At 34.4% G+C, this 15,296-nt stretch overlaps 1 protein-coding gene across 1 annotated transcript in view; it reads right to left on the reverse strand.

Moving 5' to 3' along the window:
- Window positions 1-15,296, reverse strand: part of FRY (FRY microtubule binding protein) — a 152,954-nt gene that overhangs the window by 54,290 nt on the left and 83,368 nt on the right. The window contains exons 20-28 of the mRNA XM_070942813.1: window positions 12,998-13,084; window positions 11,824-12,083; window positions 10,871-11,060; window positions 8,646-8,770; window positions 7,689-7,746; window positions 6,567-6,658; window positions 6,155-6,327; window positions 3,037-3,197; window positions 1,907-2,017 (exon numbers count right to left, since the gene is read on the reverse strand). Coding sequence (XP_070798914.1) covers window positions 1,907-2,017; window positions 3,037-3,197; window positions 6,155-6,327; window positions 6,567-6,658; window positions 7,689-7,746; window positions 8,646-8,770; window positions 10,871-11,060; window positions 11,824-12,083; window positions 12,998-13,084 — 1,257 coding nt within the window. The remainder of the gene's footprint in view (window positions 1-1,906; window positions 2,018-3,036; window positions 3,198-6,154; window positions 6,328-6,566; window positions 6,659-7,688; window positions 7,747-8,645; window positions 8,771-10,870; window positions 11,061-11,823; window positions 12,084-12,997; window positions 13,085-15,296) is intronic.

Raw genomic sequence — 15,296 nt, forward strand, 5'->3', positions numbered from 1 at the left:
TGCATCCATCCATTTACCTGCCCACCTATCTACTCACTTAGTCCCTATTACTTATTTGGAAAGAACATGTAGTTCTAATCCCACTTTAGCCATGAAATCAAGCTGGGCCAGTCACTCTCAACCAACTCACTCCAGTGTTGTTGTGAAGGGGAAAAGGATGAAAAGGTATGTTGGATATGTTCATTGCCTTCAGTTATTTGTAAAAATAATAAAGGCGGGAAATAAATAAAATATATTTTTTATGTCCCAAAGGTGCTTTTTTCAAAAGGCAACTGGACTTTCTGGTTTTTCTTTGAAGAAATTTCACTTCTCATCCAAAAAGCTTCTTCAGCTTTGACTGGTGGCGGGGAATGAAAGGATCCCTCAGGGGCAGGGATACGACATCATCTATCTCCAGTATACAATACAGTCCTTTCAACAGTTCCAAGACAGCTCCACACCCATTTGCACTACTCAGGTGACCTTAAGGACACAGCTAAACCTCCAGGTGGTCTTAATGACTTGCTAAAAGAATGCAATTGACAGCTGTCTGCAAGGAGTATAAATCCTTCCATTCCCCACCATCCAGTCAGAGCTGAAGAAGCTTCTTGAATGAGAAGTGAAACATCTTCAAAGAAAAACCAGAAAATCCATCTGCTTCTTGAAAAAGCACCTTTGGGACAACCATGACCTGGATGACTGAGAATCTCCAGAGGTATCTTTTTATGTCTCCTTAATTTGGTTCCAATTCCTACTTAAATGCTATTTGCTTTTTATATATAGTTTTAGCGTGTCCTTTTTATACATATTTTCTAATCTTACATTACTCTGTTTTTTGAACTGGGGAAATGTGGCGCTATACAAAATGTTTGAAATATAGTAATACCATTTCCTAAGATAATTTCCCTTAATGCAAATCTTTCTATTCAGATGTTCTTAAAAATAAAAATAATTGTTAAGTCAAGGCTCCCATGTGGCCTGATCTGATTTTAAAGTGATTGTTAAGCTAATCATGTGGTTGTAAATCTAAACCCATTCTTCTGAATAAGTGGTTTTTTTGCCAAAAACTAGCAAAAAACAAAAAACTGGCAAAAAAATTCATACATCTCAGTCATGTGACTGTGAGATTAATTTATTAAATTTGTTTGCCATCCATCTCGCTGTAAGGAATGCTGCAACGAGTCATAAATGTGAACTGTTTGCCAAGCACCTGAAATGTGTTTTAACATTTTTCGATGACCAGAAGTGCTTTTAGGGCTGTAAACCACACTTTCTGAGGCCATCATAACTTTGATCGATCCTTAAATGACCAGTTATAAGTCAAGGATAACCTGTATTTCTTAAGACTACTGCCACTTTTAACCATACTCTGAATACCAGCGCATTCAACTGATTCACAAGCTTTTCAAGATAGTCCTTTTCTATTTGCCTCTTAGAGTGCCTGCAATCTGGTGCATATGTAGGGTGGAAAGACTTCAAACAAAAATGCAAACAAATTGATATCATGCTGATCTTGTTAATCTGTAAACCACTAAAATGCCTGGAGTCTTTCAAAACAGTAATTCATATTAATAAATCACACCAAATTATGTATCTTGAAAAGGAAACATATGATTTCATTATTGCAGTAATGGAATGATGACAGTAGATCATTTTGAACTGCTATAAGAAATGTATACAACATGAGTTTAGGATGCCCTGCTTCTCTCAAATTAAGTTTAGTTCTTGACTTATCTTATCTTGTCCCTTAACACAGTTCACAGAGTATGGCCTTCTGATAAAACACAAATTACATCATTTGCCCCACAGTACAAATACTAAACAAATTCCACTTGAATCACCATGAATTCACCCATAGAGTAGACCACATGCAATACAAGTAAAATTTAATACATTTAAAAGTGAGAATCATTGCTGAGTTACTTACCCGTAAATCTTGGCAAGCTAGAATATTATCAAGCCATTTATAAAGATAGCCATCAGGGGAAAGGCCCACATTGTCAAACACAGGGCCACAGCACAGCACTGCTGACATGGCCTAATTTAAAAAAAAAAAGAGGATATGGTCCTGATTACTGAAAGGTTATCAGTTTCAAATTCTAAATGAAAGGCAACAAATCAAACAATGTAGTAATGAAGATTAATCATGTAAGACTCCATGCTGTCAGTCATGTCTGCAGAAAACGTATTTCTAAATGCTACAATGGCCCAATCATACTCTTCATTGCTTTCCTGCGAAGGTATAGTGATGCCATTCCTCTTCTGATCCAAGGGTTCCTGAGATACAAAGTAGTTCCTGGGCAAAGCATGTAGATATTATGTGTTCCCCAAATTGTGTATTCTAAACCAGTTAGTCAGGGGTGGGTTCTACTTACCTTTACTACCGGTTCACAATGGGGCCGCACATGCGTGCTTCGCTCACATTCTTCTGCGCATGCGCAGAAGCATTTTCATGATGTCAAGGTCAGTGGGCAGAGCCTCCCGCCGGTTTTACTACCAGTTCTATAGAACTGGTGCAAACCGGGGCAACCTACCACTGCAGTTAGTATGCTTGCATGCTGCCAGAACTACAAGTAAGGAAAGATGACTGTGTAGTGGATGACTGGATTACATTGGGTTAAGTGTCTTGTGGTGGCAAGAAGTTAATGTAATTCTTGAATTACTAGCTAGTTCTGGGTTTAATTTAATACTCCAGGTAACACTTTTTGGTAGTCTCTCCTATTATTATTATTATTATTATTATTATTATTATTATTATTATTATTATTATTATTATTATTATTATTATTCCTCTTGAGCCAATTAAGTATGAATTAACACAGTCAATTTTATATTTCCAAATTAATCTTAACTGAAATATTTAAAATATTTACTAATCATTTTTCAAATGATACACTCAAGATTCAGAAAAAGAACAGACCACAAAGATGGATCAAATAATCTGTTATTTTGTAGAAATTATTTCAAATTTAACTTGTCTTACCACTTTTCATTTCTAAATTTAAAATAATTTAATTTGATAAAGATTTATATGCAATGAAAGGAATCATGTTGTACCTTTAAAGCACAATACTGGTATCTTGTAATTTGATGATTTCGATCACTGTAACGATCCAGAGGTGTAAACATGATACTGAAAGGTCCAGCCCATTGACTAAACAGGATGAAGAGGTGGTGCCTCAAGCTTTGCTGAGGGAAAAGAAATCTCCTATGATGAACTAAGTGAATAAAAAAATAAAACAAAATTATCGATATTGATTAATTAATCAAAACTCAAACATAAATCTTATGCAAAACTGTGTAGCTAAGAAATTATTCCTAAAACACATTAACAGCATTTGTCAAGTATATATTTATTGGAAAGGAAAGAGCCTTGAATTTAAGATTATCACACGTAAAAAAAGTAATTTTTTAAGGTAAATAAATACACACAATACAAAGAATGTGGTATGGTGAGAGAGAGATTTGCTCAGAAACAAAGATGGATTTCTCAGACTCTCAATAAGGAAAACTACATGGCTATCCCTTTTGTACCAGTTTGACACTAACACCAAATTATTAAATTTGTTTTATGCATGGGGCAGTCACACAAATTCATTTATCATTTCAAGAGATCATAGTATGGCAAAATTTGAGAACAATTCAGATAATGCATCTGAAGAGTTTCTCTAGAGTTTTCAAATTCTAACTATCATGAGTGTTTGCACTTGTATCACAAATACTATTCAATTTTCAGATACACACAAGAGTATAGATGGGACCAATGCACACTGTATATTATGCATGTAGATCCTTCATCCCAAACTGAAATGCTACATGGAGATGCCAAACAGAGTGAAAAGATGTATTCTGAGATGTTTACTATGTTATCCAAATCCCTTAATGTTCAGTTTTACAATAGAGCTATGGATATTTTAAATATTATGCTAAGTTAAAGGGCCTGGTGGCTCAGCAGACTAAAAGCATTGTGATTAACACCAGCTGTCTGCAATTACTGTAAGTTCGAATCTCACCAGGCTCAAGGTTGTCTCAACCTTCCATCCTTTCTAAGGTAGGTAAAATGAGGACCCAGTTTGTGGGGGCAATAAATATACAAAAGTATGAAGGCTATTGCTTAATGCATTGTAAGCTGCCCTGAGTCTCCGGAGAAGGGCGGCATATAAATCAAATTTAAAAAATTAAATTAAATTAATTTTTTTTAAAAAAGTTAAAAAATCCAAATGCTTTTTAATCTCTCTTGCTTGCTCCCAGCCTCTCCTGCTTTTTATATATAAAATTTGTAATGAATGAAAACAGAAAATCCTTTGTTAGTACTAAGAAAATTCCATTCATTGAGCATTTGGCACAGCTGGATTTAATGCTTTGAAAGTTTGGAAATGGAAATTTTCAGAGAAAACAGAAGTTTTCCGATGCCCCAATTAAGCTACAAACCTGCAGGCTGATTTAAGAAATGAAATATACTCAACCTTCAAAGAAATCTTTCAACATGCATAACCTTAAATAAATTAAGTTTCTGCTATAAGGAAAATTAATGATCACTCTACTTTATGGATGCTAGTTTTCTGCAGATGAAAGCTAATAGTTCCTTGGCTGTTCCTACAATCACCACAACCATTAATGAGTTTCGACTACAAAAATACAATCAAAAATACAAGGAACCCTGTATTTCAAATTTCCTTTGCAAATTAGAAATTAATATAAATAGGTATTAAATGACAACCTGACTGATCCACAATACTAAAATTGTACACATATGTATTAAATATATTTGACAATGTTTTTAAAAACCAAAAACTGTGAAGTAGACTTTCAAGTTCATTCACTGAAAAAAGAACAAACTCAAAAGCAAATAATCTGACTCATGTAGCCTATATTGATTTATAACAGTGGTCATATGTTCATCAATCCTTATAGTATATGTCCACAGTACTATTAGGATGAGAAGCACAACAAATAATTCTACAGATAAGGCATGTTTCACAGGATTGCATGTGGTCCACCTTTTCTTTGTTGATTATTTGCTATTTATTTCTTGCACTTTTTTTCTTATCCATTTAATAGTAAACATTATGACATTTTAAATGTATGCATTTAATATAGCACATTTTTTTTTATGGAATCCTGTCAATAAGTTCAGAAATTGGAGTTCAATATGGAAAATCCACACATTAAAGTCCCAGTTTGACACTTCACTCACTGGTGATTCTGGGCTGGTTGGTTTGCCTCAGCCTAACCAACTTCATAAGGTTGTGTTTTGCATCTCTATGTGCATTCTGTTCAGTTCCGAGAGGAAAGATAGGATACAAAGAATAGACTGATATTACATAATTAAAACATTTATTGCAAGTAAGTAACCCAATATAGATACACATGGAATGGACTGTCACTGGAAATCAAATAGAAATGAAATGAGCAAAATGCTGACAGTGATAATTACACAGTGACCAACTCACAAACTATACTGTTAAATAAAGGATAAATAAGGAACTCAATATAACATTTCTTACATCAGACATCATTCATGGAATTTGTGCAATAAACAATTTGAAAGCTATTACTTTTACCATAATTTCTTATATGATTACAACTCTAGAAATTGCATGATTAAAATTATATAAATTATACTTCTATTTAGTGTCTTCTTTCCTCTCTCCCCACCAACTACAGGTAGTCCTCGTCTTACAACAGTTCATTTAGTGACCGTTCAAAATTAAAATGGCGCTGAAAAATCTGACTTTTATTATGACCATTTTCAAATTACAACCATTGCAGCATCACCATGGTCACATGATCAAAATTCAGATCCTTGGCAACTGACTTGTATTAATGACAGCTGCAGCATCCTGGGGTCATGTGATCATCTTTTGTGACCTTCTGACAAGCAAAGTCAATAGGGAAGCCATATTCACTTAGCAACTGTGTTACTAACTTAACAAGTGCATGATTCACTCAACAACTATGGCCAAAAAGGTCATAACATGGGGCAAAATACACTTACCAGCTGTCTCACTTAACAACAGAAGGTTTAGACTCAATTGTGGTCGTAAATCGAGGACTACCTGCATATGAAACATTTACTTCTTTACCCAGCAGTCCTTATCATGATTTGTCAACCACTAATCTCTTTTTTTATCTTAATGATTCTGTACTTGATATAATTATTGCATTACCATACCTGGCACACATTGAATCAAATTAGCAAGCATTGCACTAAAATGGGCTCTCATGTCCTTGAGAATCTCAACTTCTTTATCATTTTCAGCTTCCAACAACATGCGAGTTAGGTCAACGTATTCTAAGAACAAGGCTCCCAGTGCTAGGGTATCTCGTTCCAAGGCACCATTTGTACTGTAACAAAGGAAAACAGTATGGATTAAGGAATCATCCAGAGGAAACTACAAGTGTGCATGATAGACTAGATTTTACAGTATAACAGTCAAAACTGTCATCAAGAATTAAAAAGGAAACTATATAGCAACTACAGAGGAAAAAGCTATTTTAACAGAGATTCAAGAAATGACTGTGATCAGACAAGTAATTGGCATCACCACAGGGTTTTCTTCTATTTGAAAAACAGTATATCCTACCTATCACTTATCACACCAGCATCAGCAAGTAATTCAAAAATTCGCAACAGCTGTAATCGTAAGAGATCTCTGCGCTCACGACGTTTCTTATTCTGTATTGCAGAAAAATAGGGCAATATTAGTTATATCTACTCTCTGCATGTTGGTCTTAAAAATAAAACCTTGCCAAGTAGGAGTTCAGAATTGGTTTTAAAGCTATCCAGCAATTTTCAAATAGTCTGAACTTTTTAACACTGAAGATGGTTCTTCAGAGAACTGACAGTGGCACACCAATTTGGGAGGCGAGGCAGGGGGCTCCTATAAAAACCATCTTGCTGGCTATTAAACAAATCTGAGTAGGTTTACACAAGAGGAAATCAAGCATCAGTTATGGTCCAGCAGAGAAAGCACTAATGTAGAAACTGTTAATGACCTAAGTGGTTGCTCCTAGGAGGCTACGGATGCCTTTCAATAGGCTGTGATAGGCCTTTGAGTTGTTTTTAGATGCCAGCATGTGAACTATTTGCCAACAGCTAAGCCATTCCAAAGGCCTAGTCAATGTTTTCTCAGGTATCCCACAGCAGCTGCTACTCACTGTGGTTACTTCTACCCCACTGTATCTGCCAAGGTTTGCCTGCTTTTTCAATATCCTTATTTTCGCCTTCCCTTTCTGACTTCTAGGTTGCCACACACAGTGCTATAGCTAAAACCCTATAAAGAGTTGGTTTGTATAGTTTTAAGGAAGAGATATAAAGGGACAGGAGAAGAGAAATGAGGGCATTCCAAACCACTGCATATCTTCACACATAATTTCTGTTGTCAAATAATTGAAAACTCCCTAAGAGACAACAGATCTTCCAACACTGTCTGATCACTACCAACTTCCAACTTTCAAATCAATAATATTTTTCATATTTCTTTTTTCTTTGTAGCATCTTTCATTGTGACAAATTAAAATGCTTTATGTTGCAAGTATTCTATTTTTTTATTGATTACTACCCACACGATTTTCAGATATCTTACAAAAGAAATTTTATAAAAAAAATCAATTAATTTAATATTTTTGTCCAAAATAGATTTATTAATTAATTTCAATCCAATTTACCATCTGTTAAATATTTGCAGTTTAACTTTATTACCAACCTCTGGTCTTCTCTCTAATGCTTCCTTCATTAGAGGGTGAAGTTCTTCCACTAATTCCCTAAATTAAAAACAAAATATTTTTCAAATAAAGTTCTTTATAAATTAAGTAGGACTGCAGTTGTAATATGTATGGGAGTATATGCGCCTTCTCCAAATGTATGTTTATTTTTTGGGTGTATTGTGAAAAGAGACAGTGAATTCTTGAATGTTTCCACAAAAAACAGCTCAATAACCTTGTGATGGTGTATATATATTGAAGGCACATCAAAATGATTAAGTTCTTAAAAACAGGAATACTCTGCTTTAGATGGAGGGTGGAATTTCTATAAAGATCTCCTAGAAGAGCAACTATAGGTGGTAAAATGTGAAACTTATCTAATAGATGAGCCCAACAAATTCCAGTTAAACAATGTCATTGAGGAATCTGAGACTGTGACCTAGGCTTTTTTTTCAAAAGTAAATTTATTAAAGTTTTATTAAAGTTTACAGTTGCAACTAAGGTAAAGAATAACAGAAACTAAAAAGAAAAAGAGTGCAGAAAAGAAAGAAAAAAAATAATGGAAATATTAATTAGATATTTTTTTTCTTTTTACAATTTTGTAGTCCCTTAATTCAGGGTAGATTTGGGGCGACTGGGTGGAGCTGAGTGTTTATTGGTCAGATGCCCTTCCTGATGCCTACATGGAGTTCACAGCACATATTTTTTCTTTGCGCCCTAAGAGAGAAACATCTACCACTTGAACTCTCAACCATAAGTATTAATTATAATTACCATGCAATATAACAATTTTACTTTTTAGTGTTCTGCATATTATAGATTATTTAATAAATAAAATGCCTTCTGCATTAATGTTTCAAAATTTATGATCAAGATGTTTACAGTTTTCTATTTAATTCAGTATTCCAATAATAGTACATTTTATTACATTTAATACTAAAACAAATTTAATGCAATACCTGAAAACAAGAGCATTAGTTCTTCCAAAGCCTAGTACAAGTGATTCAGTTATTTCTATGCTTTCAAGTCTCATCAAAGGCACTAGCTGTTTTAATAACACACCAACAGATGGAGTTCCTATAACCTAAAATAAAACGAAAATAATTTTAATGGGTATGGTCATTAAAAATATAAAAAATTATGGCTAACAAAGAATGCATAGTTATAACTGTTGCTAATTAATTTTTAAAACGCACATTTTGCAAGGGAGGATTATGTTCAAAATGGCCAAGAAAATAAAATAAGCAATATAAATGGCATGTTTATTAAAGCAATGTTTAAAGGTAGTTCAGCAGCAGAACTATAACATGTACTTTTCTCTTTAACATACACGATCTGATTTACTCCTGTTTAATATCACTGCATTTTGCAAGAATGAGATTGGAAAGACATTTCTGAATGGTATGTTGAGTTTGGTAATATATTGTTTTGGAATAGGGTCATTCTCAGTTGAAAATTAGATTTTTGGTAACTTATCTCACACCTGATCTATGGAGTTTGGACATTTACCCTGAAGATAGAGGATTCAATTTTATTTTCTTCAAGACTACTGAATGCTTTTGCTTTAATCTCTTAATTATAGCTCTGTTTAAAAATCCCCAATACAGAAAATACATTCCTGAGTACCCACCCTGCCACAACATTCTTTATTATCTGCTGAGGAAGGGGAGAATAAACATTGTGTGAGTTGGTTGCAAAACAAGAACATCTAACAGAAAGGCCTGCACAGCTGGGGACATTTAAAGTTCTTTACCCCAATATAACAATAGAGACATTCCAAAACCCCAATCATTGTTTCAGAAATGATTATCAAGAGATTTATCTCTTTCATTATCTTTCACTTGACCTCATTGCTAATTCTGAAAAAGAAAGCCTGCCTTTTACCCAAAGGTCAAGCATCTGAGGCTGGTGCATTTCAGAGTCAAAAATGTAATTGGCGGAAAATATAATCCTAAAAGCAAATGGAATTATATTTTCATACTTCTCTCCTGCCAACAGAATGGCTTACAAAGCACTAAGTCAAACCAGAGGGAAAGACCAGATCATTCATTCTTTGTTTTCCAACTTTTATACCTTGCCCCAATCTTGAGCTGGTAACAATGGACTAAAACAGAATACTAAAACTAACTAGATAAAAACAATAAATTGGCCAAGGAAATAATGAGACTCTGGGCAAAAACATTTGAAGGTGCTTAAAAAGGATTGTAGTATTAACAGTGCCTTACTGCTGGGGGACAATTGTGAGACTGCAGAAGATAGGTTAACTTTTCTGGAGGAGTCCATTCAGATCTGTTACAATCTTTCTTCCCATAGCATAGCACTTCCCAAACATTTTAGTGCAGAAACAATAGAAATAAACATGAGAAACCCTCTACATTTATATTTGTGAATGTGCTTCCAGAATGAAAAATGTGTCCATATTGGTACAATATAGTTGGTAATGCTATTGGAATAGTGAGCTTCTAGCTACAACACAAAACTAATAATATTTTAAAATTTTATGGCAGTTTTTGCTCATACCATGAAGGTAGTAGCAAAAGAATTATCACTCAAAAAGGAAATACTAACATGGTTACTTGAATCTTATCCATTAATAATGAGCTAAAGATCAATCAATATACATTTTATGATACCCATACTTCCATAGTGTAAAAAAAAAAACATAATTTGGGGCTATTTGGTTTGAAGAAAAAAATGATCTGGATGACAGAAGTGACTTTTGATTCCCATCCTACAAGGATTCCCCAAATCTTTGAAAATCCAACTTTGCTCCTAAACATGGGGTTAGGCTGTTTGTTGAGCCACAAATATATTTTTAAATATACTCTAATGAGTGATCTTGTCCAGACATCCTTTGGGAGATGGGTGGCTTTCTAAATTTAATAAAATAAAAGTAAAACTACAGTATGTCCTGCTGAGGCCAATATTGCTAACTCCAAGTGGCAAGATATCTTCTTCAATTCCTCTTTTCCAAAATTATATCCTAACAACAGATTAGTAGTTACAAATTTGCTTTGTGCATATACTGCAACACCTCTTTAAAATCTACAGGAAACAGCATATTATATATACGAACAGTTTCGGGACATTGTGCAAACCTGTATAATAACTATAAACATATCTGTATAATAACTATAAACATTTTAGTCACATTATAAATTCTTCTGCTGAAATATGTAATTACCTTATTATCATAACTAATGGTACCATCAGGCGTAGTAGCCATGATCTCTGGTGTAGAAACACGCAGATGTCCAGGACTCATAATGCTGGGTTTAGCTACTCCAAAGCAGAGAATCAGATAGTTTCTCCACAAAGTTACATAATGATCCCCAGTGCTGGGTGTACTTGTTTTCTTTGCATTCACAGGACTACTAGAAATATGGTTTAAAATAAACATTTTTCAAATTCAAATATTAAATATAATTTTGTTCTATAGTTTTTACAATACCAATATGATGAGGAAAAAGAGAAAGAAATTAAGACTTTGAGTTCAACCCAGTTATAAAATGAAATTCAGTTAAGAAATTGAATCAACAGCAAACTAGATATTTCATTCTAAAATCTTAGAGAGTAACAGCAGGTTAATAGTAAACAAGATAAAGCGATGGTCTAACTCAGTAACTAGCCTTATATCATTGAGCCACACTTTACTGAATGAGTGATATCACACTAAGCATAACACAAAACAAATAACTTGACTTAGCATTTCATATAGACCTGATCTATAAAAGATACTTTCCAATGTACCTAATAGTGGGTACAGCAACAGAGCTTTCTTCAATTTGGTTTTTTAAATTGTTAATTTTAAATTTGTTACTCGATCTATGACATGCTAATAATAAAATTCACCCACAGGTAAAACCAAGAGATTTAGAGACCAGGGGAGACAAAGAATATTTTTTTAAAAAGTGCTTGAAGTCCAGCTGAAATACTTTAAATAGACCACGCAGAAGCCTTAAAATATAATTATTGTTTACAAATATATAATTCTCATATATCCTTGAACAGTTAGATTTATTCATTAAAAAGTAATCAAACATATCTAACAACGTAACTTCTCTGAGGTGGTTCAAAAATAAATAAACGTAAGCTTGAAAACAGATAATATTAATAGGTAACGTTAACAGAACTTACTTTGGATCAACCAAAGGCATCACTAGCTGTAGCCTTGTAAACGCATAAGGCCAAGCATAGCTAAGAGCTGTAGGACAATGCTTCGGTAAGTTCTCTTGCCTAAGAAAACTGAAAAGACAGAGAACCCAAGGATCTTTGACCGACTGTGCAAATATCCAGACATGGGAAGGGCTTTTTACATCATAATGGCTATTAACAAGTACTGCATTCCATTCTACCAGCCATTGCAAATCCACATTATGTGTTAGTGGCAACGTTGTCTGTGAAAAGAAATGAAAAGAACGATATCTCAGAAAATCATCTACTTTTCATATTTTCTTTGGTACAAAGCTCTGCTAGATATCCAGGCCTCATGTCTGATGACAAGGCTCTTCTCTACTGGGATGGATTCTCTAACATATATACAACTGACAATACATTTTGCTGATTCAGTATTCCGTTCCTGATTTATTTACATATCTCTTATTTTAAATAACCAAATGTTCTGTTTATTGCAGTTGTTTCTTCAGCATTCAGATACAGAACAGTTTGTCTTCATCAAAATCCACTTGAGGAATTGGTTTCTTAGTTCATTTATTTGGTTAACTTACTCAAGCTCTGTGCATTTATATTAATCCAATAAGCAGACAGTCTGTTCTTATGGAAGATGAAGTGCATTAAATTAGCAGGATAGACCTAGTAGATAATGGAGCTGAACCTGGTTCTATGGAAATCTCTGGATGGGTTGACGCAAATAATTCTTGACTTACAACCACAATGGAGCCTGGAATTTTGGTCATAAATTTTGGTCATAAATCAAGGAACCATATGACTAGATTTGATTTTATAAATTTTTTAATGGTCTTAGCAAATCATCTTTGCTGTTAAGTGCTGTTAAACATGCCCAATGGGGGTTTTTTTTGCCAGAAAGTACAGCAAAAAGTCCCATCATAGTCATGTGACTAAGAGCCAAAGCAACTGGTCATAATTGCAAGCCAGATGCCAAGAGCTCAAAATGTGATCAGTGATTGCAAGGTGGGGGTGCAACTGATTGTAAATCAAGGACAACCTGTAGTTAAAATTGCTATTAGATTTTTGATTTTCTGCTAAAAATGGAAAAATCTATAAAACAATAATTGCAGGCTACAATGTTTATTTGGCATGTATATATTGTTAATGATGAGAAATTACTTACTGAGTCAGAAACAGCCACATGAATAAAACTTTCTAGAATAGAAGAACTTAGCTGGTCCATAACATCAATCATAGGTCTATCATCATCCTGTACACATGAAAGTAGCAATAATTAATTGCATGTCTGGAAATGATCTCTCTCTCTCTCTCTCTCCCCCACACACACTCCCTCCCCCCCTCTGATGGGGAGAGCATTTTGTAAGGTAAAAGATGAATAATCTTAATCTCTTACAGAAAAAAGTGACTCAAGTTATATTAATAAGAATTATCAAATTTATCAAAAGTAAGTAAACACTTATTTTAGGGCAAAACACTATCACTTTATTGACAGTTTTAGCAAGCACATATTTACACTTATGCATGTATTCTCTAGAAAGAATGTGGTAGTGAAGTTTATCTCTACTTTCCCAAGCATTTGGAATTACATTATCAGTAGCTAGAATATTTAAGAAAACATTCTTTTGACAGAAACTGAAGCTTTTCCTTATGAATTCCAGCTATTCCAGTAATGCTGGGAAGAAAAGAAATAAACTGCCCTACCTTGTTTGTTGAATTTTATTCATGTTTCTGCAAGTGATAAAAATAAAAGAGATACCATACCCAGTAATTACATACTAAATCTCGTGTATTTGATGACGTCTTAATCAAATCTGTTAAAATACTCCCTTTTATAAGTTTCAACAGTTATATAAATGTGGCACCAATTAATACCATAATCATAGCAATGTGACATTCTGTGTTTACCAGATTCTATGTGAAGTCAATATAATCTAACCAGATTCTATATTGAAGTCAATATAATCTAATGGTCTGAAAAAGTAGATTACTTTTTGCTAAGACATCCCAATGGCATGAAGCTAGAATATTTTGAGCCTTCTTTAACAATTACCATATTTTTCGGAGTATAAGACGCAGCATAGTATAAGACACAGCTTAGTTTTTGGGGAGGAAAATAGGAAAAAAAAAAATCTGCCTACTAGGTATTCATCTGGCTAGCGTCCTTATTCTGGTCAGCTTCAGCACATTAGCTTGCTAGTTTTTTATCCCGCGTGGGGATAAAAACCAGCTTCTAAGGCACAGCTGAGAGGAAGCAGCAATGAGAAAAGCAGGCAAAGCATGGAGAGATCGCTTCACTTGGCTAGCACCTAGTTAGGGCTGAAAAAAAGCTTGTAAAGAACAGCTGAGAGTCGGAGCAAAGCATGGAGATTGCTTCACTCGCTAGCGCCTTGTTAAAGCACAGCGGAGAGTTGAGGGAGCAGGCAAAGCTGGGAAGATCGCTTCACTAGGTAGTGCCTTGTTAGCGCCTCGTTAGGGCTGAAAAAAGCTTTGAAAAAGCTACATTCAGAGTATAAGATGCATCCAAATTTTCAGCCTCTTTTGGGGGGTGGGGGAAAGGTGCATCTTATACTCCGAAAAATACAGTAATAGCAATAGCACTTAGATTTATATACCGCTACACAGTGCTTTACATCCCACTCTAAGCAATTTACAGAGTCAGCATATTGCCCCCAACAATTTGGGTCCTCATTTTACCGACCTTGGAAGGATGGAAGGATGAATCAACCTTGAGCCTGGTATGATTCAAACTGTCAAATTGCAGGCAACCAGCAGTCAGCAGAAGTAGCCTGCAGTACTGCATTCTAAGCACTGCGCCACCATGGCTCTTGTAATGTAGGGTTACAAACTAGGAATTCAATGTCCATGATCTTATAGTTGACAAATAGGTTTTAATAACCTTTATTCCAATGTTTCTCAACTTTAGAACCTTTAGAAGTTTAGAATAGGTTGAGTTCAACTCTTACGATTCCTTAGTCAGCGGAGATTGAACTCTCAGTATTTTAAATTACAAAGGTTGAGAAACACTGCTCTACTGTATTAAGACCGCACTGCCACCTGGTTTTTCCTGATGTCATACCTTATAAAAATATTAACTGCAATGTATGAAGAAATATTTTTACAACATCTCATATCAGGAAGGGGCAGTTGGTGACTTGGTCTTAATATGTCTTAATAGCAATGCTCCTTCCCAAAACCAACTCAGTTCAATAATCAATATTACACTATTTTTTCTGGGCCTGAAAAAAATATTAGCTGGGTAAAATAGACAATGAGAAGCAGGAAAAATGATTTTAAGAGTGAGCAAATCACCTTAAACTTGTGTAGTCCCTTATTAAGATTGAAAAAGGCCTTCTCATGTAGGGAATAAAATCTATTTCAAAGCCTGCAGTATAGTTTTGGTATTTTCACTGTTCAAAGGTAGCTTTAATAACATGTCTGCAAAAACAAATTCTGCTCCAATT

Source organism: Pituophis catenifer, unplaced genomic scaffold (genome assembly GCF_029215685.1).
Source record: "Pituophis catenifer annectens isolate HBS135680 unplaced genomic scaffold, rPitCat1.0.hap2 SCAF_4, whole genome shotgun sequence".
Classification (NCBI taxonomy): domain Eukaryota; kingdom Metazoa; phylum Chordata; class Lepidosauria; order Squamata; family Colubridae; genus Pituophis; species Pituophis catenifer.